Here is a 27,941-nt window from a genome sequence, read left to right as displayed (position 1 = left end):
TGCTATTTGTCTAGTATGCCGATCACCCACCAAAACGTCATGTTTTATTTAAACATAAATCAGCAAATTAACCTCAGTCAATTTATATAGCACATCGGGTTAGATGCTAATGTTATGCCAGGAGCCTAATTTAGTCTTGTAAATCCAGATAAATCATTATTTCCTGACGATAAATACTTAGTACAAAATACTTACATTGTTTGTTTTTTTAATAAACTAGGTGATTGTTTTTGTCCCTTATGCGTTCCATTTTTTACAGCCAAGCTCATTCATAGACGATGGCATTTGATCACTATGGTAACCGCTACAAAAGGTACAATTGAGGCAGCTAACACAGCTCCTCATAGGACCCCGGGGTCAGGAGTCGTAGCAGGCTAGCAGCAGCACACAGAGAGCACAGAGAACACAGAGAACATAAACTTCGGTGGCCGGTCATTCGATTCTGAAGCAGTGAAATAGCGGAAATCCGGATTAATCCTCAGTTTTACCGATGTTTGTCGCCTTTCGTAGGGAAAGTGAGGGGGACGGATCGGGTCGCTATGAATCAAAGGGGGTCATGACCCCCATCCCTAGTCCTATCTGCACGCCTGTCACCAATTAATCATTCACAATACAAAACCAGTATTTGGAAAACAAGCCGAATCGAATTTCGACCTCGGTTGATTCAGGTAATAGGTGGTGCTTTCAGACCAACTTTATTTGAGAAACTTGCAGCATCTGGTAACTGTGACCCACAACTTTCGCTCTGATTCACCTTTGTTATGATAACAAGAGAAACCATGAGTCAGCATGATGCTACGTTTGCAAGTTCCTCTCCCATCGCTCCATCTTTCGCTCTCTCTCACTGTACAGTCTGATATGAGGAGCCGATTAGGCCTTAATTGTTGAAAAGACTCTTACAAACACTAGTGAAATAAAAACATTGATCAAGCTTTGTGAAATTCATTCATATGTATTACTTAAATACTTCTTACAAACACTATGTGAAATAAATACATTGACCTACCTTAGTGACATTCATTCATATGTATCACTGAAATACTTCTTATATCCACTTTGAAACTAAATTATTGCATATGTATTAATGACTACATATGCAATAATTCCTATGTATAACTGCAATCATTCACATGTATTACTGAAAAGTAATTTACAAACACCAGTGAAAATCATTCACGTGTATTACTAAATAACCTTTTACAAAAACTAGTGAAATTCATGCTAAAAAGCCTTTTATAAACGCTAGTGCACTACTGATGCAACATATTTCAGGTATTGTTGATGAAAGATTTCAGTCTATCTGTTTTTGGAGGTCCAAGGTTCGCACTATCAGTGGTCAAGAGTCACGGCCCCCTGAGATGGTAATAACTGCCAGCATGTCATTTGTCGCTGGTTCTGACGTCTCGGCACAGATTATGTATTAAATATCTTTAGTTTTGGGTATAACGGGGGTCTTTTGGCTTTACATCTTGCGCTATGCGGATCTGATCCGAGACATTTTCCTTGCACGTTGCGCTCATATTGTGGTTTTATCTGCTAATAGTATTCTTCATTTATATTTACCATTTATTATTACTCTTTAAATGCACAGATTGAGCTTGCTGCGCGTTCTAAAATGTCCCTAAAACACGGGCAAGCAAGATAAAAAAAAGTAGCCCGTATACCTCAAATGAAAGATATAAATGTAGTAATCTGTCGAGTCTTCAGAACCAGCGACAAGTTACATGTGCTGCCAGATATTGCTGTTCTCAGCGGAAGTCCTTGCACCTCCGAACAAGCGCGCCTTTATAATTCAACCTCAGATTGTAAGTTTAAACAATCACATCGTGCTCTTACGAACTCCTAAAAATACATTTTGCGACACAACGACATATGTTTTATAAAGGTTTGCCTGGGCTCACATCTAACTAAACGGAAGTGAGGGCGCAGCTCCCTTTTCAAGTGAAATAAGCTCTCATCAACTACACTGAAATATTTCATCAACTATTCCTGAAATATGTTGCCTCAGAAGTGCACTAGTGTTTATAAGAGGCCTTTTAGCATGCGTGTGAATGTTAACTGGTGTTTGTAAAAGGTTATTTAGTAATACTGTACACGTGAAGGATTTTCACTGGTGTTTGTAAGATGTATTTCATTTATTCATACGAATGAATTCAACTAAATTTGATCTATGTTTTTATTTGACTAGTGTTTGTAAGAGGTATTTCAGTAATATGTATGAATGAATTTCACTAAGCTCGATGGATGTTTTTATTTCACTAGTGTTTGTTAGAGATTTTATATTAATACCTATGAATGAATTTAACTAAGCTCGACTGATATTTTTATTTCACTAGTGTTTGTCGTTTTACAAAGGAACAGCTCCTCATAATCTGATGCAACATCTGATACATAAATGCAATAACCATAAAAAGATGAAGGTCTTGATTTTCTGTTTTCTCTAAATGGCCTGCGCTGTTGGCATGCTCTGAACATTTTCCATGTTGACAAATGGATTACAGGAAAGAGTGCTGGGTATTCCTGAGTGTTTCATTCTCAAGGACGTCCAGTGACAATTCCATGTGATTGTTTACATTTGTTTGTAAGTGACAACCTCAAAGGTTCCCCAAAAGCTTTCCCAACAACAACATTAGGGTTCTTTTAGCTTTAGAAATAATGGAAATGTTCTTTTTTTCTATATATTTTTATAGGACATTGCTTTTGAATGCTTGTTTTGTATTGGTCAGTGAGATTTGTCATCCCCCCAATAACAGCCGCTAAAACTCAACACATCGCTCAATGGGGTACTAAATCTTGACTCATATAAGTAGTACATTTACATTTACACAATACATTTTGGGGATATTTTGTGATAGCACCTGCCCGGATGTACATTATACTCGACTCTGATGTTCCCTGGCTTTAATTCCTAAATGTTGAACTTTTTACTACTGTAAATCCAGTAATCACAAAAGTCTGTAAAATGTATAGAAATGCATAATTCAGAAAATGTTAATCTTTATATATGTCGGATTAAAAAATAATTGATAAAACTGAAATCCAAGTGCTATTGGACCAGTGTCAACATCTTGGTCTATAGATCTGTGCACCTGTTCAATATTAGGTTGTGTCTTGCATCAATGCCCAAACTGCATTCTTAGTGGTATATATTTCTCCGTGGCAGGTTCCTCGTCTCTCATTGCTTTCTCTTTTTTTACTTGTGGTTAATTCATCTATTCTTATGAGTCATTTAGTTCTTTAATTACCGTAAGCAGCAGATGCACAATGGAGTATTAATGTGAGTAGGTTTTACGGCCACTCCATCACCGCGAGCCTGTGAAGTCTAAAGGCGTTATTGACGTGGAAGAGAGCTCAGAGACGAGAGACAATATTTTGTGGATGGCTTTTCCTGTATGCTGGAAGGATGTTTATGCTTTTACATCACACTAAAGGGGTAATAAACACAATCGTAATTTAATAGCGTGCTTGCTAGAGGGAATCTGGCATCAACTGTATTAAATGATGAAAGTTAAATTCAATGGAAAGGAAAAGTGTGTACATATGTGACTGATTTAGCGTTTTTTGCACTTGTGTGCTTCTATCATGTATTAGTAACGGTTCGAAAATTCATCCAGTGGTTGACCGTAATCTTATTCTAATGTGTGTATGTGTATTTCTGTTCTTTTTGTTTTTAATCTGATTTAATGGGAATTAACAGGGGTGCAATTCTTGCTGTGGTTTAAAGTGATAGTTCACCCAAAAATACTAATTCTAGCATCATTAACTCGCCCTCTTGTCATTTATTAACATAAATGATTTTCTTTCTTCCGCAGAACTCAAAATAAGTTATTTTGAAGAAAGTTGGTAACCGAACAGCGCTGGCACCAATTCACTTCTTTCATTTGAGTCAATAGGTGCCAGTTAACATCATTCTTCAAAATATCTTCTTTTGTGTTCTGTGGAAGAAAGCCAAACAGGTTTAAAATGACGTGAGGTTGAGTAAATGATGACAGAACGTTTATTTTTTGGGTAATATATCACTTTAACTGTTGGGCCTGCAGGATGGAAACCTCCCCAAAAAGCGTATTATTCATATTTTTTTCACAAGTCAAACCATCAACAAAATGAACAAATAAATTTGGTCTATTTTTGTTTTTCTTAGATCAATGAGTGCATTTGCTAATAAGGCAATTGACAGTTTTAACAGGAAGTGGAATGTCTTTTTCAGCAGAGGAAATGGCATCGTTCCAAAAACACACTATCGATTTCTCAATATACATTCTTGGTTTCGCAAACATGTTGTTTTTCACATTTGCATCTTTATTTAAGCCCTAGAGAGAAGTAGGAATTGACACACAGATCTCTGCATACATCACCTCGTGTGTTTGTGTATGTCTTCTCATGTTCGGCTCTATGAATGGATCCCCTCTCCTGCCATCTGTTGTTAAGCCGCTCCTAAGGCGGAGTTTCGGAATCCAAACAAACTGCAAACTGAAGCTGTCAGAGCCGCATAGCTGAGACGACCCCCAGGCCCGGGGTCACGTATCCGTACCAGGCTCCACACAGAGCCCTGTTTACTCTCTCTATACCTCCTCCATCATCTCTCTTTCTTTCTCTCCCTCCCTCTAGTTCATCCATCAACAGTCATGCACCCCCCGGCATCCACATGGAAACAAATGCAACAAATACACATACGTTCATACCTCCACGCACACACGCTTTGTATTACGCTTGCCTGTTTTTCCACATTAAGCATTTGTCATCTTTGAACATTAACGGTCATTGAGACGAACTGGTTGGAAAGGCTTTTTTATTAAAAGACTGCGTTTATCTGCTGTAATCACTCTCTGAGCTTGGTTTGAGCACGGCAATTTGAAATGTTTAGCGTTGTCATTAATATTAATAGATTGGTAGAAAAGTGCAGCCATGGGAAGGACTGGTAATGGTTTGAAGTGGGTATATAACATTGATTTATTTATGTATTCTACATGAATTAGTTTAGAAATCTAAACAGCGAGCGTGTTTCCAAGAGGCCAGGGTTTCGACGTAAGCACCTGTTTTCCATGTGGAGAGGCTTTTTGGAAATTGCGTCAATTAGATGCTTAGCCAGAAACTGACCGGCCCTCTTTTGCATTGCAGATAAATGTCCAATCTAGGGAGTGAACAAAAGGAGGCGAAATTAGCGAGAGAAAGAGAGACTCGATTAATCTAAACAGCCATGATCTTTAGTACTTATATTGTCACATCTGTGAAGTAGACTTTTTGAATCGTATGAATATTAATCAGTAGACATCGACTGTGAATGGAGACTGACGCAGATTTGTTGCAAAATTCAGTGCCTTGTATTTAAAAGAAAAAATATTTTTTCTTTATCTAAATACGCCTCACTGTAAAAAAACTTAATTTTACATATTTTTTTATTATGTATTTTTGAAATAAATGTGAAATAACAGAAAAAACCCTCGCAAATTTACAAGAAAAACAGGTAATGTTACAGTTTATTTTTGGCGCCCCAGCTGCCAGAAAATTTTCAGAAAATGTTTTACAGTGCTCTGTTCTTCCAGATTGTTATTGCACTTTATCTTTCATATTGCGTATAAGGAAATGAGTGGCACAATATCTAAGCTGCTTTTGTCTGTACAGTGAAAGTAAAAATTAAAGGGATTGGGATAGTCGAGATCTAAATATGAAAAAGAAAAGCTTCTGAAACCATACTATAGCTTTTTGTGAGACTGATAAAAATATAAGATCATTGAAATGGCATCAAGATGCTTCAGATTCTGCGACTTTTACAGAATTTGTACAATTTAGACTCCAAATTAGACTTGATTTAGAACGAGACAAACATAGATAAAGAAACTTTACAAATGAGGATGCGTGGAAAACTGTGTCCGAGACTTCATGTCTTTTTTCTTCAACTTCTCATTGAACAACTTTTAAATCTTTCCAGGAAGCCCTCAGGAACCATAAAAGTCAATCTAATGGCTTTGACATTTAAGACAAAGCCCTAACGCCCGATAGAAAACAAGATGTGCTCAGCGCAGGAGTGTTAAGCGCTAACCTAGTAACAGTCTTTTCTGTGGGTCATGTCCGGGGACGGTGATCTCCAGACCTCTTAACGCTATGTAAACAGACCGTCTACTACACGACGGCCACTGGGATACAGTTTCACCTGTGCACACATCTTTCCCCAATTAAAGGCACGATTAGTTTTAGCCATTTCAAATTCAAGGTCTTCCCTGCCACGGCGAGGGGCGCGTTGGGGAATGGAGAGACAGTTAAAGAGATGGCTTTAGAGGACCTTACATAAAAAAGTACTACCTCATCTTTCATAGTCAGGTCTCGTTTTTACAAGAAACGCACAGAACGAGCTCCTTAAGTTAACGCAAGCTCTTGTCTTTTTATGTTTACAAGCACTTACCGTCTTGTCATATTTGTGAAAATTGTAATAAACTGGTTTTTTTTGTTCTGTATTTGTAAGTCACTTTAGATAAAAGCATCTGCTAAATGAAGAAGAGTCATTGTGACTTTGTCTCCGTCTCTTCTTTTTTATATGAACTGTTTATTTTGCTAATGTGGTTAACAGCCACTTCTACCGGTTAACAGCTCTAAAGCTAAAAAAAACCTGAGAAAGATTATTATTATTTTTACGCCAGTTGTATATGCATATAATGTCTAGACTGCAGGAAAAAAACTTATTTGGGGGAGAACTAGAATTGAATTGAATTGAGAGAACTCGTTTTACTTTGTGTATGACACTCATTTAAAATCTGCATACACAACTTACCTGTGTGACAACTAGCCCCGGTCATAAACATGTAGCGTAAACACGCATGCAGTGCAATGCCATATAAGGCAAGTCTCATAAATGTTCGGAAGTGTGAACTTTGCACACACAAGATGAAAATAAAAGGGGGTTGCACATGACAAGAAGGAAACATTGTCACAGTCTGCGATAAGACATGAGGTCTTGTTGGGTTCCTGGGGGTTGTTTTCTAACAGCAAACACCTGCAGGGGTAACCGTGTGTGTTTGTGTGTCATCGCAGCCATGGTATCCCAAAAAGCTAACAAGAAATTTTTATAAATGATTCTCAAGACATCAATTGTCCGAGTCACTTTCAAGCAGTGTAATGCTATAAGAATTAAGACGATTGGACATGCACAGCTGACCTTTTCATTTGCATTACGTGATTTTAAAGAACCTATTTTCTTTTCCATTTTTCATCCCATCCACTGTCATCGATATGTATTTTGGCTGATAAGCATCAAGAGTTGCACGCCCGGCTCAGTCATCTGTTAGCATTATGCGTCTTTGAACCGTTTTTGTATCCGATCGGTTCCACCTAATACGTATCTTGATTCGCTATTGTAGCGGCCAGACAGCACGTTGTTCTCTTCACTTTAAACGCGCCTTCAGATGCCTGGCCTGTCATCGTCTGGCAGTTTATCGTGCTCGTGTCTGTAGCTGCTTTTAGCCTAGCGCGTCTATCAAACCCCCGCTACCTTTGAATGCGAGATCAAAAGAAGATGAATTCCAGGCGAAGGGATTGAAGGGGGAGAGCGAGGGGGCTGTTTGTACGTGTGTGTGCGCGGGCACGCTGTGTAAACATCACAATGATAGCTCACAATGGGTTGCTTTAACGTGACGCTAGCCCTCTGCGCTCGCTCAAGTTTGCTTGTTAAACAACAAATAATTACTTCGGCCGGGACCCATGCTCAACTCGGAAACGGCACCGAGTTCATCCTCTCTCTTCTCATTAGTTTTGATCCCGACAAACTCTTTGAATCATTCCTGCATTGCTCTTTTTGTCTTAATTGCCTATTTCCCGACGTGGTTGATGAATACGTATCGTTTAGCCGGCTACGTTAAGTAAGAACATGTAAGCATCCTCGACAGGAAGCAGTCTCGACAGGTTTGCGTAGCCTAATGTTGGTTTTGAGAACTCGACGTATCTCTGATTGATCATCCCGATTGTTTGTTGACAACCTTTCTGACGCAATTAACAACTGAAAGCACCACGGTGTACTTTATGTCCTCTTCTTGAAGTGTCTCAATATCACATCCTGTTGACTCAAAATCGTCGTTCCAGCACCTCAACCCCCCTTCTGTCTTTGTGCAAACCTGCCGAGTATTTTCGTGTCGTAAAAGTTTCTGTGTAAACAAAGCTTGGGCAGCGTCAGTTTGTGTTTACGCAGTAATCTTTATCACACGGTCGAGGGAGCGTGTTTTACGTTCCGTCTGACATAACCACCAGACCCGAGAGTGAGAAAGTAGTGAATCGTAGAAAAGTTTGACTAATTTCCGCAATGTTGTCGTAGGCCGCGTGGGACTGTGCAAAATGCTGGAAAGGAGCACATGACAGGAAAAGCATAAATTAGTACAATTTCAGATAAAATGTACACTTTGCATTGTGGTGTAAAAACTGTATTAAAAACACAATTTATTGAATGCATTCACATACATTTGGGATATATATATGTATATACATGTGGCAGACACTTTAATCCAGAAATGATTTTTCACCTTCTTTCTTTTTTGTTTTCCCTGGGAATCAAACCCATGATGTTTGCATTGCTAGCGCTGACCTTTACCAGCTATGGTACTGAAACATAAGAAAAAACTTTAGTGTTTTGCTAATTTACTGATACTTTAATATGATTTTAATAAAATGTTTGACAACTGGGTTTCTGAATTACACCTGCCTGTATCTTTTAAGTTCAAACATACCGTTTTCTCCGATTTCTCCCACTCACCCAAAATAAAGACTTTATTCCCATTCATAGCAATGGATGAGTTTAGTGTCATATTCTCATACATATTTAATAAGGCTTCTATAAATAGGGTATTTATTTTTTTGCTGCGTGAGGTCATTGGCCACTCGGTGTGGGAGGGGAGAGCGTGGTGCAGGCAGTTTTGGGGGACTGTCCCTTCTAAATAAACCTTCGTCAGCGTGGAAATATTTCTCTTTTATTGTTTATTTTTAATGTCGTGCTTTGATGTTTTGAAATGTCTTTTCTGTGATACTGCTGCAATGTAAATCACAAAGAACAATGTGGGCAGAGGTACCTTTACAATATGCGTAATTTGTTGTGTGAATGTGGTTATGTGTGTAAGAGTTAATACAGATCTGTACAGTTCTATCAAGAAGTCATAATCGCTTTTTTAAGACCTGCACAATCTAATGTATCCCATTAAAGCGAATGTCAGTAACCAAACAGATCTCATTCCCCGTTGACTTTTTTCCCTGCTATGGCAGTAAATGGGGGATGAGATCTGTTTGGTTACTGACATTCTTCCAAATATCTTCCCTTCTGTTCAGCAGAACATCACAAAGTTTGCCATTTCAATAAATGCCATTTTACAACGAAAAGGAAGATTTGGTTCATGAAAGCACATTACAGGTGTGTTTGTAAAAAACACCAATCTGTTTAACACCACAGAAATTTCTGTTTCATTAGGTATTTGTCTTGTTTAAACATCTTTAAAACAAAGTCAGCTTATTCAAAAAGATTATTTTAAGCGTTTTATTTTATTTGATAAATTTTTTTATTATGTTCAGTTGCTTTTCTTGTAATTGGAACCTTTTTACTGGAATGGAGAACTTTTTTCCCGGTGGCGCTGTTGCTATTGTTTGCCGTTATTTTAACGATAAATTTTGCAGCTCCTTGTAAAATGAAAATTTTAGATATTCAGATACTTTTGCTGTGAAGCGAGACAAAAATATTGAATAATAACATGATTCTATGCAGTGTTTCTCGAAAGATAGAAAGGTCAAATTGATTTCTTATGATATGACTTCTGTAATGCGCGTTGCATCTATATGTTGCCTATATGTCCATGTGCCACTGTCAAGACAGCAGTGTCCCCTCTCTTGCCTGTTATTATATTCCTGCCTTATGATGTCATCCCACAATTCCAGTGCACCAGAAGGTCACACACACAAACAGCTGGATTCTTTAGCCGAGCGACTCAGTTCTCATCTCCGCAGCTTCAATTTGAAAGGATGACCAGACGGGAACCCTTTCCTCTCTTATAGCAGCCCGCCCTCTCTCACAGAACGTCTCATTTTCTTTTTCATTTCCTTTTTTACGTGAAATCTCGCTCAATGACATCCCACGTTTTTTGCACTTGGTCTTTTATACCCATCATGTGCCTATTAACAAGGCGCTATTATCAGATACTAGAGTCTTAACTCCACCCATCGAGAAGCCCACGGCTTTTGGATGTTCCTGCGACTGTTTGTTGAATTGTGGGAGTTTTTAGTGGTGGAAAAAATGAAGCGAGTTATTTACTCAGATGGTTCTCTGGTGTAGGTGTGAGTCTGCCCCTGCTGCTCTGTGGGAACACGCTGCTTGCTTTTCTTGGTATTGGTGCCTTTTTTTGCTCGACTGGAGAACTTTTTTCCCAGCAACGCTGTTGCTTTTGTTTGCTCTGGATGGCATGTCTGATTATTTATGGTGTGGGGGAAGGGAGTAGTCCAGGCTGTAAACATGTGACTGCACTGTATTTTGTTTTCCACTCTGAGGGCCTTGTCCTCTGACAGATATTTTGAAGACTAATAAACTTTTTATTTGCTTTATGAAAAGGGGTGGGAGGGGAGAGAGACAAACAGATCAAGGTAAAGAGAGAGGGGCAAACAGTGCACAGAGAAGTGTATCCTGCCATACTACTCATACAATTTCTAAAGTATATAGCGTTACACTTTTTTTATCTAATAGTGTTTATTAACAGCTGTTAATATTAACAGCTGTTTCTTTGAGTCATCCCTCTTTATCTTATCCTCCACAATTCAGTGAAAATGTGTTTGTTAACTGCTTTCTGTCAGTGTTGGCCTTGCCTGTTTTCTTTCTTGGCAACCAATCGTTGCACACATGACTAAAAGAAACTATGTAAAATTGTTTGAAGTCAGAAGAGATGGAAAACCGGTGAGTTGTGCCCAGCTTTGTTATCTATCGGTGAGCCAAGAACATGGCATCATTCGGCTTTTTGACTTTCAAAAGCAACAGGCCTGTTCTCAAGGGATGCTCTTAACCCCCACACAAAACACAACACCATAGAAACTGTTTTTCATGAACTATTGTTTTCTCACACTGTTTTTCTGTGTGTGTTTTTTATTTCACCCAGGCCTTACAAGTTGCTCGGCAGATCCTTCTCCAACAACAACAGCAAAGCATCGCCCACAAGTCCGCCAAAAACAATGAAAAGCAGCCTGCGCAACAGGTATGTGTGTTTAAGTCGTTTTATTTAAGTGATCACTTTGTAAGATGTTTTTTTTAACATTCCTTAAAGGTCCGGTGTAAGAAATGTTACGGCATCTAGTGGTGAGGTTGAGAATTGCAACCAATGGCTCACCCCTTCCTTTCGAAGCACTACGGTAGCTGGCACGGGACTAAGATGTCGTCGCGTTTTCGCTTCTTTCCCAAAGGAGATAACGTATTTATGAAACGCGATCTATAGAGACGTTTGTCCGTTTAGGGCTACTGTAGAAACAACATGGCCAATTCCATGCAAGGGGACCTGCGGTGGATGTAGATAGAAATATATTCATTCTAAATTAAATATTCATAGAAATATAGCTAGAAATATTCATTCTAAAACCATAACACTTCATTATGTAAGGTCTTTATGGCAAATCTGAGATTAATTTAGACTTCTCAATGTGTGATTATGGAAATGTTTTTATCATAAAAAAATGCAGAAGCAGTGTCAAATTCTTCTTTAGTTAATCTCTTTGATCTATTGCACCGTACAGTGTGTTTTCCTAAACGGTGCAGATGCTGACATAAACAGTGTGTGTTTATGTGGGTGATCAGGCATTATTTGTTTATATTTTCATACGTCGGTTGGTGGCACAACATGTACCTGTCAAAGCCGGACAAATCCTGTATTCAGGATTGAATAGGTGGCACATTCTTTCATCGTTTACAAGAAAACACACACAATAAAATCCTGTCAGTTTTTATAGCACTTAATCAGCACGTAGATATCCACAGCGTGTTGTGTGCCGAGCAAACAATATTGTCTCATTGTTCAGAGGTACAGTAAGCATTGCATTTTCTCACTCATGTGATCTTACGTTTATCTCAGCAGCGGTTAAAGAGGGCGCCCCTGAGCAGCCCTAGCTCTCAGCCTCCAGGCTTTCTATTTGCCTAGCCTTTGTGATGCAAAGCAAATCCAGCCCTTTCATTTCCCCATCCGCACCTCTTTTAAAAAAGAGCAGATAGCCGTGTCTGATGCAATGTTTACGTTTATTTGAGATCATTCTCGTGCAGATCCTTATCTCTGTTTGTGAAAGGTGGATGTTGTTTGTTTCATGGCGGAATCCAATGAGACCAAGGGCCATATTTGTTAAATAACACATCCCTAACTTAGGTAAGCCTATATGTACCTGTTTGTGTGTAACATCTGTTTGGAAATTGTTTTGTTACTATTGTTCATAAAATAATTTTCAACCCGTTTAATAAACTTCAGTATGTAATTAATTTGTGCAACCGTCATTAATAATACAAATAGTGCATCTTGTGGAGAGATTTACTTATTTTTTATTTTTATTTTTGACAAACCAGATGATTAAATAGTATACTTGTATTGAAGGCGGGACTGAAGTCACATATGGGAGCAAAAATCACAGATGCCCTAGCAACCACTCACAATCACCAACTCCATAAAGTTGCTACAAATTGGCACAAATGTGTTTTTTTATTTAAACATGTCATAAAAACAAATTATTGTGAAGACAACCCTGAAAAACAGCTACAGCGATGGCGACCTTTAGGTTTCCTTGTGATTTTGTCAGGATTGAAAGTCGGCTGGATGAAGCTAAACATCTTTCCTCTGCTGGATTACTACTAGTAAGAGAAGATCAGCTTCGGCAGACAAAGAGACAAAATTAAAATTCTAATTTATTAATGTATACAGAGATCATGGCCAAACTGCCACTCAAATAAGTGCAAAGAAAGCATGAATGTTGTTTCTGTCGTTTAGCTGTTTTTCTTTGAATATGGTTTGCAATGGAATACTTGTAAACTGAATACTGCATAGTTTATAGTCTGCATAGTGCCTACCATTTTTATAACTCTTAACACCGCATCCTTGCCAAACGCAAAGCGATTCCTGCGATAAGCAATTTGTTTGACCATACAGAACGCAAAAAAGTGGCGGGACGTGACCATCACTTACAAAACACAGCCAATCAAATCGTTTGTTCTCTGTTCTCTGTGCTATAACTTCAGAATCTAATGTATATGTACGTTTATAGTCTGTACTCATCACGTATATAGTCTGTCCTCATGCATGTTTGCCGATTAATATTCATGAGGTGCAGAATTTACATCGAATGAGATCGTTGTGTGGGCGGAGCTGTCAGCCGAGACATCGCAGAAATCGAAAGAAACGGCCGTTGCTGGTCGCGCAGTGCTGTCGCGGCTGGTTAGGACAAAACCTTTGATTAACATGGAAAAGATACCTTTTATCGCTTGCCGCGGCATTACATCGTGGTTGGTTAGCACACGGTGTTACAGTGCTCAGTATGCAACAAAATTTTAAACAGTAGAAGGCCACATTGTTGTCACGTGACCTCATTGTGTCAGGTTTATTTTGTCTATGTATTTATAAAATCGGATCTCATTTTCTATGTGGTCAAAATACCTGGATAATATTATTAGCTACATGAACAGAGCAGACTGTGCTCATATAATGCAAAAATACAAAAGTGAAATAACATTTACACTAGCGGTCAAAAGTTTAGGATCACAATATTTCTCGTGATCTTATAAATCTTTTAATCTTAAAGTGTATGTTTTGATGTTTGATATCACTTTTGAAGACAAAAACTCTTTTTCATTAAAAACTAAATTATCCAAAAATCTATATTTTTGAATAATGGACCAAATATTTAATAAAAAGCAGCCAACAAGATTCCAGCATAGATGAAAATAACTTTAATCTGTTAAAAAATAACTGCTTAAAAAGCTTCACAGGCTGGGACCTCAAGAAGCTGAGGGTAAAATGCCAAGTGTACGATTTTACAAATTTGATGCAAATTGGTACTTTAAAAGAATCCAAAACAAATGGATCTATCACAATTTTCCAAACAGTTACAACTGTGTTTTTTCGTAGTTTTCTTGGGTTTACTATTATTCTCAAATGTGGAAATATAAATGTAAATGTAAAGAATGAGTAAGTGATCCTAAACGTTTGATCCAAGGTGTATTTCTGAAATGCTTGAAAAATATGCAACATGATGAGGCCTTGTGACAACAACATACAGTACCTGCTGTTTCAAAAACTTTAACATTTAAAACCTTTATCAATATAATGAGTTGAGAAGGAGTTATTCAAATGTGGTTGATATTGTTTCCGGTTTACTTGGCGTCTGGAAATTGAAGACAAAGTCAAGCTATTGCATAAATACGTCTGTACAAATCTGCATACTGTGCGCTATATACATAGAGCTGCAGAAGTAGTGTGCTCCTCACAGTGCCTATATCTTTATCTCTCCTTCCTTCGATACAATCATTCTTAAGCAAATTATATTACCTAAGCATATTATATTAACCTTTTGTCTCATGTGATCTATCTTTCATGAGATGATGATCCCTATTATGTCTTTACTGTATAGAGGCGCCAAAAGCCAGCATCAGTTTGCCTTTCTTGTTATGAACTGTTTTAATTCAGTTTGTGGCTCTGTTTAATGACGAATTTAGCATCACCTAAGACTTTGAAGTTGTAAGTGTTTGTACTTAATTTGATTATTCAGTGCTTTGTCAATAGGGAAAACAAAATGGTTTTGTGCTTAATGTTAATTATCGGGTTGACCGGGAACACAGGGTACGGCGGTGGATGCATGAGAATGTGTTATGTCCTGAATGTGAGGAGGATATAAGAGGATGAAAGGACAAAAAGACTAGGAAATAAAAACCAACAATAAAAGTTTGTCAACTACCAATATACAGTATATACAACCGTGGAAACAATACAAATTTTCATTTAATCTCAATTCTAGACGTGTTGTGTCCATTCCACTCCAGTGTCTGTTAAATAAAAAAAATTTAACCTGTAGTCATCTAACAGCAATGTGAAAGACTGACAGCATGACAAGACGCATGAAAACTATGATAAAAATAAAAAATAATTTTCTAACTTTTACATGTACAAATATAATTGTTGCATTGCTGAAAAGTGAACATGAACTTGTTTTCTTTGCGATATTGGAGGTCTGAAAATACACAGAGCATCTTTTCTGTCATTTTGACCATTTTCTCCAGTTTTCATTTTCTGCAAATAAATGCATATAAAAATTGTATTTGAAATAGGGAGAAATATGGTTAGTAGTTCGCAGAATAAAACAAAAATGATGATGTTACCTAAACACATGTCTATACTGTAAATAGTAAATTCAGAAAAGCCGAAAGAGGTCTTTGAAATGGTCTCTTATTTTTTTGCAGCTGTATATGGGTAGTTACATAACTAAATGAACAAATGTATACATACATACATATGTTTTTTATATATATATATATATATATATATATATATATATATATAAGGCTTTTGGACTCCATTGTATTTACATAATTTTACCAGAGGAAAAAAAAGAAAAACTTTAATTAATATGACACACACCACAGAACACCATAAACATCTGGTGTAGCGACAGCTGGGAGCAGAGGCTAAACACACTCGACTGCTCAAAAAAACGGCGAGTAAATCACCAACAAAATGACACGTGTAATTAAAAGAGTCCGCGCCACTTTACCACTTTACACCTACAGCGGAGGAAGAGAGTCAACAAGAGAAAGAAAGAGAGAGAGAGTGCAACTCCCTCCTTGCTAATTACGGTTATCACTGAAATGGTAGGGCTTGAGTCATTAGTTCCATGTGCATTTAATTAGAGGCAGTCTGAAATTGGATTTAACTTATTACTTTTTCATGGATCGCTTTCTTGTCATCACTTCAAATTGGATTGCAGCCCCAGGTAACTAATTATGCCCGCCACAGGATCAGGAGGGGAGAAATAGGTAATTAGGAACAACACTCGCGGACCTTCCTTGATAGTCCAACCTCTCTACAGAATGAAGGAAAATGAAAAAAGATCCTCAAAACATTAGTGAGGATTATTTGTAGCAATGCTGTGAAAGCAGGTGTGGTAAACTGCGCGCTGCCGCAAGGCCTGATGGGAAGGGAGTTGCCACCTATGGAGGATTACAGCTGGGTTGGCAATGTTATTCTGACATGATCTTTGCTGTTGCCGTTTTGCCCGTACCAGGCACGTTCGCAATTTAGGTGATTGTTGCACAGTGTAAATGTCATTCCTATCCTCTCGTACCCTGTGAACCTTCGCCGTGAAAGGCCGCCTGAGCGTAAACCTTTGCAGTTTGCGCTTGAGTTGTTGGGGAGATGCGGGGAAACAAGCACGCGTCAGTGGGCGGCTTAAAAAGAGAAGCCGTTTGTTTCTTTAGACAGTGTTGATGCTTGTTGGGATCAGCTGGTGTGTTCGCTTATTTTTGGTGGAAGCGACGTGGTGCTTTCCAAACATGTGCGAGTCATCTGGAAGAGCAGAAAAAAGAAAATGATAGAGAGGCTTCTGCTTTGTTATTAGCAGTGTACGTAGGGAGAACATATACAAATATGTGTAAAATCAAAAAAAAAGTTTAAAATCACCCTCACGTAATTCCAAACCTGTTTGACTTTTATTTTCTTCCGTAGAACACAAAGGAAGATATTACGTTGTTAAGCAAACAACATTGGCCCCCATTGGCTACCATTGAGTGGACATATTTCAAAATATCTTCTTTTGTGTTTCTCATAAGGATCATAGACCAATTCTGAACGACATGAAGGTGAATAAATGATGACTGAATTTTTGTTTTGAGTAAACGATCCCTTTAATTTGGGCCTTCAAGAAACCTCCCGAAACACTATAGCAACTACCAAAAAACACACAAACAACCTCTCCAAACACCTTAGCAAAACGTTTGACACCTGGCTAACTGCCCCAACACCCTAGCCTTGCGGTGACAACTTTTGCACAGACAAGCGCACCTAAGAATTTGGTTTTAGCAACCTCTTCTTGCAGGATTCAGTTTCTACAACTTTGAGGTTGTTACCTAAATGTTCTCTTTGGTGAACGAACGGTAAGCAGAAACATTCGTTTTTTCAATCACGGATTATGAATCACAGAAAAATTACAATTCGCCAAAAATGGTAAATGTCACAGGAAATAATCTGTGGAGCGGTTTTGCAGAGGCTTTCTCTTCATCTCTGTTTCTTTTCATCTTTCTTTCATCGTATGCAGTCACTCGGAGAGCAAGTTGAGGTCAAGCGATAATGTCCTCTCACTTCAACAGACGATGAAGACGACGCACTCGTCCCCCCCCCTTTCCTCCACACACACACGCTTCATAGAGTGTAACATGACACAGTACAGAAATCAAGCTTTGCCTTTTTTTCTTTTTCTGAACTACCGTTTCTTTGGTGGAGACCCATGGCATTGTCCTGACACATGTATACCACAGTGCAACAATCTGTAACTCATTAACGGTGCGGTCTGCTGGGGCTCGCTGGATCTCGGCCAGCGCTTCTAGGTTCTCTTTTAGACAAACCCAGCACCGCTCCGAGCACAGCCCAGCCAAGAGCTGTGTGACGGGGGCTATGGTATCTCTGTCACCCCCCTGCCCAGCTCCGGAGGTTACAATGAGGCTTTCTGCTTCTTGTCTGGCGGGCATCCCAAACCGGAAGTCCGGCAGCTACAATAGTGTCAGCGTGGAAGGGACACGTTGGTGTGCTTTTTGTGTTGCTCTGCTTAACAGAATTTGTATTGTTTTTTTTTAGAAAAAACGTGTATTCAAGTGCATCTAAAAAGAACTACGTGGCTCTGTTAAACTCGTCTTTTCCATTCTGAAGGACATACAGAACCCTCAACATATTTCCCATTCCTCCATCCGCAGCCAGAGCCACGAACTGTTGAAACTTTGTTTTTTCTAGTCATATTGTAAGAATGCATTATGCGTAATGTGTATATGAGAAACAGGTTTGGATGATGCTGTCGCGATGAGGTCATCACACTTTTTTCCAGACCGTCTGGCCCAGCCAGTGAGTAACGTCCAACCATCAGATCACTGTTGCATCGACTCCGAGCTCCAGCCCATAAAGCTACAGTGCCGTTTTCAAGACTTTTTTATTTCAGTCATGTTTCTTCTCTCCCCCCTCGTGTCTCCTCCCCTTTCTCCCCTCATCCCCCAAATCTTCTCGACCGCTTTCTTCCTCGCAGATGTGAGGTCCTAGCGCAGATGCATTCATCCTACGGGGCGTTTATGGATTGATGTGTGTAGACCGTTATTTCAGACTCAAAAACTCAAACAGCTATATGAGATGTTTGGTGAAGTCTCTTGTGTGAAGCCACATCTGACTGTCTGTGGGTTTTCTGGAGAACTGACATTTGTCAGTGGTTAGCAAGAATTGCTTGGGACAGAGGAATATTGGCAATCAGCACGCGTGCACACGTTTAACTGTTTTTTGTAGTTTAACTATTTAAACAGCATCTCTCGTTCCCTATCTGTCTGTCTCACTCGCTTCGTCTGCTTTTTTAACTAAAGGAATCAAATTGATGTTAAGAGTAGACAAAACACACATGGTGTTGGTTTATATTTATTACAGATGTTAAAGTCATACCCTACTGTGGCCTGGTGCAGCTTTGGTTGGACTGAGTTTGGTAAAGCAGAAATGTTCAATGACGTTCAGTTTCGTTTTATCTCTCATTCTGGTGTGGTTTGTTACTTATACATATTTAAAGTATTCATACAATTTATGTTTTATTGTATTATTAATGCAGATTGGCATTCATTTAGTTAATATTATATATTAGTTTAGAATTTAAAATGTATTGTAGTTTATTACCGCTGATCTAATTTTGATTTGATTAAAAGTCATTATAATTAAGATTAAATATTAAAAATATTAAAAGGGAAGAAGAACTGAAAATCTTTTAAAGACCCCTGTGGTGAAAATCTAGTAAAATAAAGTTGTGTTTTTTATTCATGCTTTATAACAAACCATACTAAATTATCATTTTAAACCATTGCTGAGCATTTTCTCCAAAACTGAAGTTTCTCAAAGAGAGTTTAAAAAATGTGATGTGATATATATATATATATACATATACATAATTATCCTATCCACATTTTGCATACGATTATTTGCGATTAATCGTTTGACAGCCTTGTTTAATATATACACATTTTTACAGTTCAGGACTGTTCAGTTCAACCAATTAAAATTGGTGTAATGTTTTTCTCTTTTCTCGGTTTGAAATGTTTTGATGACGCCTCCAAAAATAGCGTATGACTCAAAAAGCACACACTCTGAATCAATCACAATAGCACATAAAGAAAACAACATTTCCCCACCCACTTCATTTATGTCGCACACCACCGACAAAAGAAGAAAGGAGAAACACTTGTACCATTTTAGCACAGGATAAATCAAACAAGATATACCCCATATTTAGCAGCTTTGTGAATCATAGCACAATTTGCTAAATGCGCATATAATTGTTTCGCCGTTTGATGTCGTCAGTAGTAATTTCATGTTCCTATGCCAAATATCATCGTTGCATACGTACAGTACTGAAACTGCTTTTGCTGTAATCGTCCCAGGTCAGAAATGACTGTTTGTTATCAGCTCTTTCATTAATAGATGTGACATTCAAGTGTGTGTGTGTGTGTGTTTGGTCCTTCAAATGAAGGTTGTTACCCATAGCACCAGCTGTTTGCTGTTAACAATCACACCTGCTCTGATAAAACCTGTTTAAGTAAACAGCCGATTACATTAAGTCACAGGATGGTATTACAAATGAGCTTATTTAGACCTGTGCAAAGGTCTCCGAGTCTTGGAATAAAGACACAGAGGATGTCATCCTCACACTTGAAAGTACTGTAAGTCATTGTGAATAGTGTCGCTGATTCTGCAATGATTCTTCAGGTTTTATATGACTGTGCAATTTGTCATTGCACCCGTGTGCTAAACCCAACCAGGTTACCAGCAAGCGCTTATCTGGGATCAGCCCAGTGTCACCGTGACAGTAATACAGGGAACCGCAGAGTCGATCTGAGATGGAACGGGCGATTGTTTTTGTGTCAGTCGCGAAAAAGAGTCAACCTATGCTTTTCAATTATCTGTAACAAGACGTAAATGAATAGTGTTGGTTCTGTGACTCAGAAAGTGATGGAGTGAATAAACAGCGAGATCTATTAGACTACTTGGATAGAAAGAGTATGGGTAATTATGGTGTGCAGGCCTGAACACAGAGAGAGAGAGAGAGAGAGAGAGAGAGAGAGAGAGAGAGAGAGAGAGAGAGAGGAGGCTTGAACTGTATGTCTGCTAAATTTATCATGAGCCCTTTGGGAACACTGAAATGAGAACAGTGGCCTATTACTGCTAAGAAGGTGTTTTATTGAGAATATGCCGACATTCTGCCCAGGGGAGCAGGCATGGGAGAGGGGGTACGGCCAAGTGTGTGTGCGCGTGTTCACATGAGCGACTACATGCGTGATGTGTGCGCACATGCAGGACTGCTTGCCTTTTTGCCCTTGTTCAAGTCTGAGCGCAAATATGTTTGTGTGTGCCAGTGAATATATTTTATATATTGAATTATTCACTAAGCTATAGCTTGTATAGAAATTGACACTTTACTCACCTAAACCTTTTAAGTCTGTAATTAATATAATAAAGTTATTGTTGGTTTCTGATGGACTACAAAAACCTTTTTTGCACAGAAAATAGTTTTAAGACTTATTTCGTTGTGCTAAATATAATATCATTATTTTGCCTTGAAAAAATAGAATGGTTGGTGGTATTTTTAAAACCGTATTTTAATACGGCAATCGAGGGTTTACTGTCATTCAATTATAGTTCCGCCACAGCACTTTTATTTTATTCATTAATCTAGTTTTTTTCTAAAATTTAATTTTTTAAACAATATATTTTCCATCTAAAATATACATTTGACGGTATACTTTACGTTTAGATTTTAAAGAGCAATCATCACTGCAATCATGAAACAAAATATGGTGGTAATTGAATTATTTTGATTGGATCAATTTCCATAATATTTAATTTTATACTTTTTTTATTTGTAATGTAAATGCAAATGTAAAGCTGGTTTATGGATTTTTTACCTATATAACTGTAAATACATATACATATATAATATTTATGTAGCTTTGATTTTATATATTGTCTGAACTTATCCAAAGCAAAATCAGTGCTATTATGTAATACTTTTTTATGTTATATGGTGGTAATTAAATGCAGAATTGTGTTGAATGGATCAATTTCCATCATATTTCATTTTATCCTTTTTTATTTGTAACGTAAATGCAAATGTAAAGCTGTTTTATAACCTATAAAACTGTAAAAAAAAATCTCTCTCTCTCTCTATATGTATATATATTTACGTGGCTTTGATTTTATTTATGTCTAATGTGTAAGCATGTAATACGTTAAGTGTTAATGTTTCACCTCTGTTTTTGCATGTGTAATACAAAGTGTGCCAGTAGGGGGCGAACCCAGTTTGCCCTCTTTGTAAATGAGAGTGTGAGAAGGTGATGATGTTTTAATCACTTGCTAGCTCTGAGCACTCATGATCTAACCGTTTACAGTAGAATTAAAGCCCTGGTGTGTCATTTTATGTCGTGGAAATTAAAGTTGGATTGGAGTTGAACCCGCGTATAGAGTCTGTAAAAAAGAAACAGAACAGTATGCACTTTGTATAACCCTAATTTTAAATGGACATCTCTCCTTCCTGTGAAGGTCACTGTTCATTTTGTCCATTATAATCAAATGTATTTGTCTCCATTGCATGAGATGTTTTGTTTATTGTTCTTTCAATTAAAATTCAAAGGCAAGCTTTTTGTTTTTACCTCAAACAGCTCCTCTTTAAAAGAATAAACAACTTTCAGGATGTTTCCTTTCGGTGTTTACTTATCAGTTGTTTAATTAAAGGGTTTCTTCGGGCTTTCATTGTTTCAGAAGCACGGACAAAAGCTTTTCTAGGGTCACAGGGTTAACAGGCATCAACTGCGCCGCTTTTTTCTTTTAGTTTTGTTTAGCTCCTTTTTGTTCTCTCCCACTTTTTTTCCACGGGGTCCCACACAATGGCATTGCTTCACCTGCCCCCCACACACACACGCACGCACGCACGCACACACGCACACACACACACACAAGCCCGCGCGCACACGCACACGCACGCCGCTGCTTGTGTCCCCATTTGAATTGATTATGTTTAGAGGGCTGCTTGTGATTGGTGGAGAAAGGGCGTGGTTGATTGGATAGTTTTGTATCTTGTCAGCTAGGGAGCAACCTCGCGCGTGCAATCTGTCCACATCCCCGGGAAAAAGGCTCGAGACGCGGTAGCACGCGCACACGCTCGCTGTAAACGCCTCTCTCTCTCTCTCTCTCTCTCTTGCTCGCTCGCTCTCTCTCTCTCGCGCGCGCTCCGCTCCGACTGTCTTCTCGTCTTCCGCGAGTCTCCAAACGGCCCAGATTCATTCTGTTTACCCTGCCAGCCAAATGGAGTTTGTCAGGTTTGTCAATTTGATTGATTCTGTAATTTTTGCCGTTTTTATGTTGCCGTAGAAAAGTTTTACAGTGTAATGCGTCCTGAGGAGATCGTAGCGCGTGCTGTTTGTGTTAGTTTATATCAGTCGAATAGGAAGAAGTAAACACTGATGCGATTACAGGTCAGTGTTTGGTTGATCTCTTTTTAAACGAGGCTTTTTATTTCATGTTGTTTTGTGATGTATTGTGTGTCGTTGTGTTGTTTTTCTTGTTGTTTATTGTGAGCGTTGTTTATGCTTTCTTGTCTTTGTTGTGGGGAACTTGTTTTGTCGTCGTATATTTTTGAGACTTTTGGGAAAGGGGTGTTTAGGTTGCAAGTGATGATCTGATTCTTGTTGCTTTTATGCTGTATTGTTTTATTTATTGCTTTTTTATAACATTGTTTGTGAAATGGCAAACTCGTATAGTTTGTTTAGCAGTTTGTTTGTTTGTCTTGTGTGTGTTTACCGTTTATGGCACTGTTCCGCTTTACTGTTTTCTGAAGGGGCAGGGACGCACTTCAATATGACACTTAATTGCGTCGTGGGCACTCATTCGTGTGTGTATGCGCGTGCGAGGGAGCGAGTGTGTGCACACTAGGAAGTTTTTGAATCATACACCATCATGTGTGTGTATTTTGAAAACTTTATTTAGTTATTTATTTATAGACATGTTGTTTTATTTAAAGCAAATGTTCAGTCTGATGCATATGTTCTCAAAACAGTGAGTGTCGTTTACGCTGGCATGTTTGTGAAGTTTAAGAGACTTATTGATCAGGTGGTGGGGTGGGATGGGGTGGGGGTTTGTAAAGATTGCTGGAATGGAGGGGAGAAAGGTAAAGACTAGAAAGTTGAGGATAAACACAGAGGCTTGCGGAGGGTAATGCCGCACAGCTGTGACCACCGGGCCCCTTGGTTTGGAGAGAGAGAGAGAGCAGGGTGAGAGCTGATTGGTCTGACAGTTTGTAATCAGAGTTGATTTATTGTTCATTAGTAGTGCATTAGGGCCCGCTCTGGTTGGGGCCGAAATGCATTTACGTTGTGCCCCGACAGGCCACGAGCCTGCCAACACCTGTCATTTTACCCCTCGATTTAAGAAGAGGCATATATGCGGAGAGAGAATGAGAACGTTTGCACGTGTGAGAATCACGCTTGTTTGCGTGAGATTTGTTACTTCTAAGAAAAGTCAGCGCAAGTGATGTTTTTGGTCATCGGAATGGAGATGGTGTTGGGGGTTATCTGGTTAATCGTTTTTGTGACCTACTTCACAGACCTCTTGCTCTATGCAGTAAGAACTTAAAATATTTCGGCGATGACACAACATTGCCAGCTGTTCTTTTCTGTTGTATTTTACGCTGTTCTCCAAAAGAGGAGCGATATAAAGAAAAGTTTAGCTTTCTTGGATTTTACCCTTTTTTTAAGACGCATTTTGTCTTCTTTCCGACTACTATATTTGCAAGCACAGCAGGAGAGGGTTCTTTCAAGAAGGTGCAGCGTTGTGACGAATTGCTCCGAAAGACAATTCTATATGCAGCAAAAAAAAATACTTGCAGCTTTCGCTGCTCACACATCTGTGGTGTCAACACTATGTAAACTTTCAAAGCTAATTTAACAGCAAAACAGGGTAAATTTAGAGGCTGTGTTTGTGTCGAAAAGCTGATTTTAAGTGCTTTAATTTGTCAGAATACCTAAAGATTGTCTGTGAGCAATATTATGATTTTTGATTGTTTAAACCTATTAAATCAAACTATACACAAAGACAACATTTCTAGTATTGGCTGATTTGCTAAAGATATCTCCACACTAATATAAATCGACCTTGACGAACATGTGCCGTACAAAGACAAACAGCACGACACAACAGATCAAAACGCGTCGCAATTTACTGAAGCCATCATGGAAACACGGATTAGCGTTGTCGTTGTTCGGCGTGACACAGAATGGGGACCTCTCCCATGCGAGGATGTGACGACCATTGTCTCGAGTAAATTCTCAATTTGAGGGGGATTTGTGTGACTGTGATCTTAATTAAATCTCCACCGACTCCAATAACGCATCTGAAGGCATGCGCGTCGTTGCGTAACCTCGCCGAGCTGGTAAACCATAAATCATATCAGCAGGATGTGTAGAGAGAGGGAGCAGGAGCGGAAAGTACGTTAGGGTGGATTGCAAAGGTGCGAAGTGGTCAACGGCTGTTTCGTTGACATCTTTGTTTTGGTGGCACATGTCAGCCAAGTTGGTGTGATTTTGTGAATGTGTCTCACTGTGAATGTGTGTGTGAAAAAGTGAGGGAATCCTTCGCAAGGGTCACCCGGGGTTGCTTTGAGGTGAGAAATGATTGCTGCATTCAGCACGGGTTGGAATGACTGTATTTCTTGGGACGAGCGCGCATGAACGCCGCCACATTGACCTTTTGAATCGGGTCAGATTTTCTTCAATTCCAGATATTGTGAGTTGGTGTGCTAGTTCATATATTGTGGTGGAATAATTTGTATTGATTTAATGTTCTTGAATGTTGACTTTGAGGTTTTAATTTGAATGCTTTCTTAATACTGTAAATAAAGAATAGCAATAACGCTTAAAACACTAATGGTTAAACATTTCCACTAAGCTGCATTTCCCATCAGCATGAAAATAAGAAAGTTATTCAGATATAAATATCAAATATATGTTGCACATGCTTTGCTTTAAATTTTGTACCAGTGCTTAAAAGCATCCTTTTTTGGGAAGTGAAAGAAAACAAAGATCGATTTAATTCAGACCAACATGAACGTTTTCATTGCACTTTCCCAGGGGACTTGAAGACAGCACACGGGTCATCCTGCACATCATCAGAAAATGCAAACCCTTAATCAAGAAACAAATGTCGGTCATTCACAACTCACTTAATGGGTTTTTGTGCTACATTTTGTGTGTGCATGAATCCCGGCAAACAGTCAGAGACATATCAAGGCATGATACATGCCTGTGGCCGCATAAAGCATCCGTAACACACCCGTTCAGCTTATTTGCATAAGTGTGTATGCTTTCAGGCAGCAGCTCAGGGATGAGGGTGTTACCCAGCATCAGGGCACCTGCAGTGGGGCCGAATCACAGTCATTGTGGGAAAGGCAGCACTTTACCGTGCGCTGTTGTTAATGCTAACATGAACCTCATGCTCTCCTTCGCCCCTGCTTGTTTGTTTAAAGGTGAACCGGGCCAGCTCTGCTCTGAGCACTTGTTTGTTTGCGGTTAAGAAGTTAATTAAAATGCAATCTGGATTTTTGTTTTTACAGTTGCCCTGAATGGGCCGATCCCCCGGCAGAATCTGGTCTGTAAATTGGCAGAAAATGTGTCTATGATTATCCTGTTTATGTGAACTGTAAACGGCAATGAGGCAGCCAGAACTGGGAAGAGGGAGTTGTGTTGTGCGTCGTTCAGCAATGGCGGGAGAGCCTGAGATATCTACACTTAGTGTTAGATTATAATAATTATTCATGTATATAAGACTGTGATTTTTATTTATTGGGATCGTAAGATTAAAATACAAGGCAACCTTTGAACTCCTTTTCGATTATCTTGTTTTTGCATTTCAGTACACAATTTCAACCTAACGAAAATTTGAACACAAAGTGTGTTTTACTAAAATCGTGCGTTCAGATTGCGTGGGTGACTAATTACGGCACTCGTGCAGCACGAAATCCTCATTTCCATGGCACGCCATGCAGAGCGAGAGTACGGACATTACTATTCCCTATATCTGCGGACAATGTAAACCAAGAGGCTTCAAACAGACGAAACCTTCTCTGATTTCTCAAGGGCTTGTTATTTTGTACTTCTCAATTCTATTTGATGTCTGACAAAACAAGATGACACCGGGGGAGCATGCATTAAAATTTGATTCTCCTTTTTTCCTGCCCTCTTTCTTTCTTTTCCAACCTGTTTTCCGTGCGGTCGGTCCGATGTACGAGATGCTGATTGAAGTTGCCCCCCCATAAGTCTTCACGCTTCATCTTAATTGGCCATTTCTTTCTCTATCTCTCTCTCTTTATGACATTTTGCTCTTTCAAAAAGACTGCGTTGTTCATTAAGTCAATATCAGTGTTTCTAAGCTTTGTCAGATATTTTCTCGTTATAGCTGAAGTGCCGGTCACAGTTTCCTGTTCTTTGTCATGTAGTGCAGATGGAGCGGACACTAGGATGTATATGTAGTTACATATAGCCTACGTCCCATACTCTCCCAGCACACGTTTTTTGCTTCATGTGTCTAAATTTGTCCGCTACATGATCAGATTTTATGTCCACTGTTTGAACGTCCTTGTTTAATTTCGAAGCAGAATAATTGTATTTTATTATTTTTCACAAATAACGTACAAGTGTTTTAGGGTTAACGTTATTGTGAAGGCAATGAAAAAAACATTAAGCGTTTTCAGTTTTGAGACGCTACAGATGTTTGCATGTGTTGGCATGTGAATGTTCTGCATACAGTATATGATGTCTGTGTGTATGGGTATGTTTGGAAAGGGCTGGTAGACACAGGCCTGTGCTAGCACATTGCCTAAAGTCACACAGCATCTGTTTGTGTGTGTGTGTGTGTGTGTGTTTAACATCCACACCTGGCCAACACCACTCCTTAGCGAAATTCATAACCATCAGCTTCCTCCTGGTTCGCTCACTTTTCATCCTTCCAACTCTTCCTCTTACAGTGCAAACAACCCTCATGCTATTTAAAACCATCCAATTGACAGCTGAAACGTGCTTTCGTAAAATTCCTCCTATCTTGTTTATCCAGATATCAGCCTTATCTCAATGCGTTTTCATCATCACAGGCGGAAATATGTATTTGTTCTCTCCCCTCACCTCTTATCCGCCATACGGCCGTTTACTGCAATTCATAATAATAATTCTATTTCGCACACATGCACAATTACGGCCAGAGGAGGAGAGGGAGCTGTGCCCGACGGTAAGCGCCGGTATCCCTCACTCTTCCTAAGTGCTGCTGATATAGTGGCCAGGATGATATTTTTCAGCTGAAGTGGTTCTGCTCTGCGGCGGTCCGTCTTAAAGAGATTCCAGCTCATTCACCAGCGGATTAAATGCTAGTAGTTACAATGATCAATAGGTTAAGAGAAGGCCCATCCCTCTCTACACTAATGACCTCAGTGGTAATGGGCAGTAAAATGTGAGCTGTAACTTTCCACTAGAGCTGAGGTTTTGTAGAAGTGGATACACGTATACTATACACACGTTAATGTGAGACAGGAGGGTGTGAAGCTGGCGTCTGTAAGGTGTGGAACTGAAGGTTTTAATTGGCTTTGAGATTTGCCTTGATGTTGATGAGTTAGTTAAATGTTTGGCTGTTGGTTGTAATCATCTTCCACTT

At 39.0% G+C, this 27,941-nt stretch overlaps 1 protein-coding gene across 10 annotated transcripts in view; it reads left to right on the top strand.

Moving 5' to 3' along the window:
- Positions 1–27,941, top strand: part of foxp1b (forkhead box P1b) — a 153,451-nt gene that overhangs the window by 84,217 nt on the left and 41,293 nt on the right. For 8 of the 10 annotated variants that reach the window (XM_079461264.1, XM_079461255.1, XM_079461262.1 and 5 more), the window contains one exon: positions 11,106–11,201. Coding sequence is in view for 7 of the 10 variants with exons in the window: in XM_079461255.1 (XP_079317381.1) it covers positions 11,106–11,201 (96 nt within the window). In the remaining 3 variants the exon portion in view is untranslated. Of the gene's footprint in view, positions 1–11,105; positions 11,202–22,199; positions 22,568–27,941 lie in introns of those variants that run through there. The other 2 variants (XM_079461256.1, XM_079461263.1) reach the window with 2 other exon arrangements.

The sequence above is a fragment of the Barbatula barbatula genome, assembly GCF_947034865.1.
Source record: "Barbatula barbatula genome assembly, chromosome: 7".
Lineage (NCBI taxonomy): Eukaryota > Metazoa > Chordata > Actinopteri > Cypriniformes > Nemacheilidae > Barbatula > Barbatula barbatula.
The sequence above is the reverse complement of the archived record's forward strand: the minus strand, read 5'-3'. Positions and strand labels throughout refer to the sequence as shown.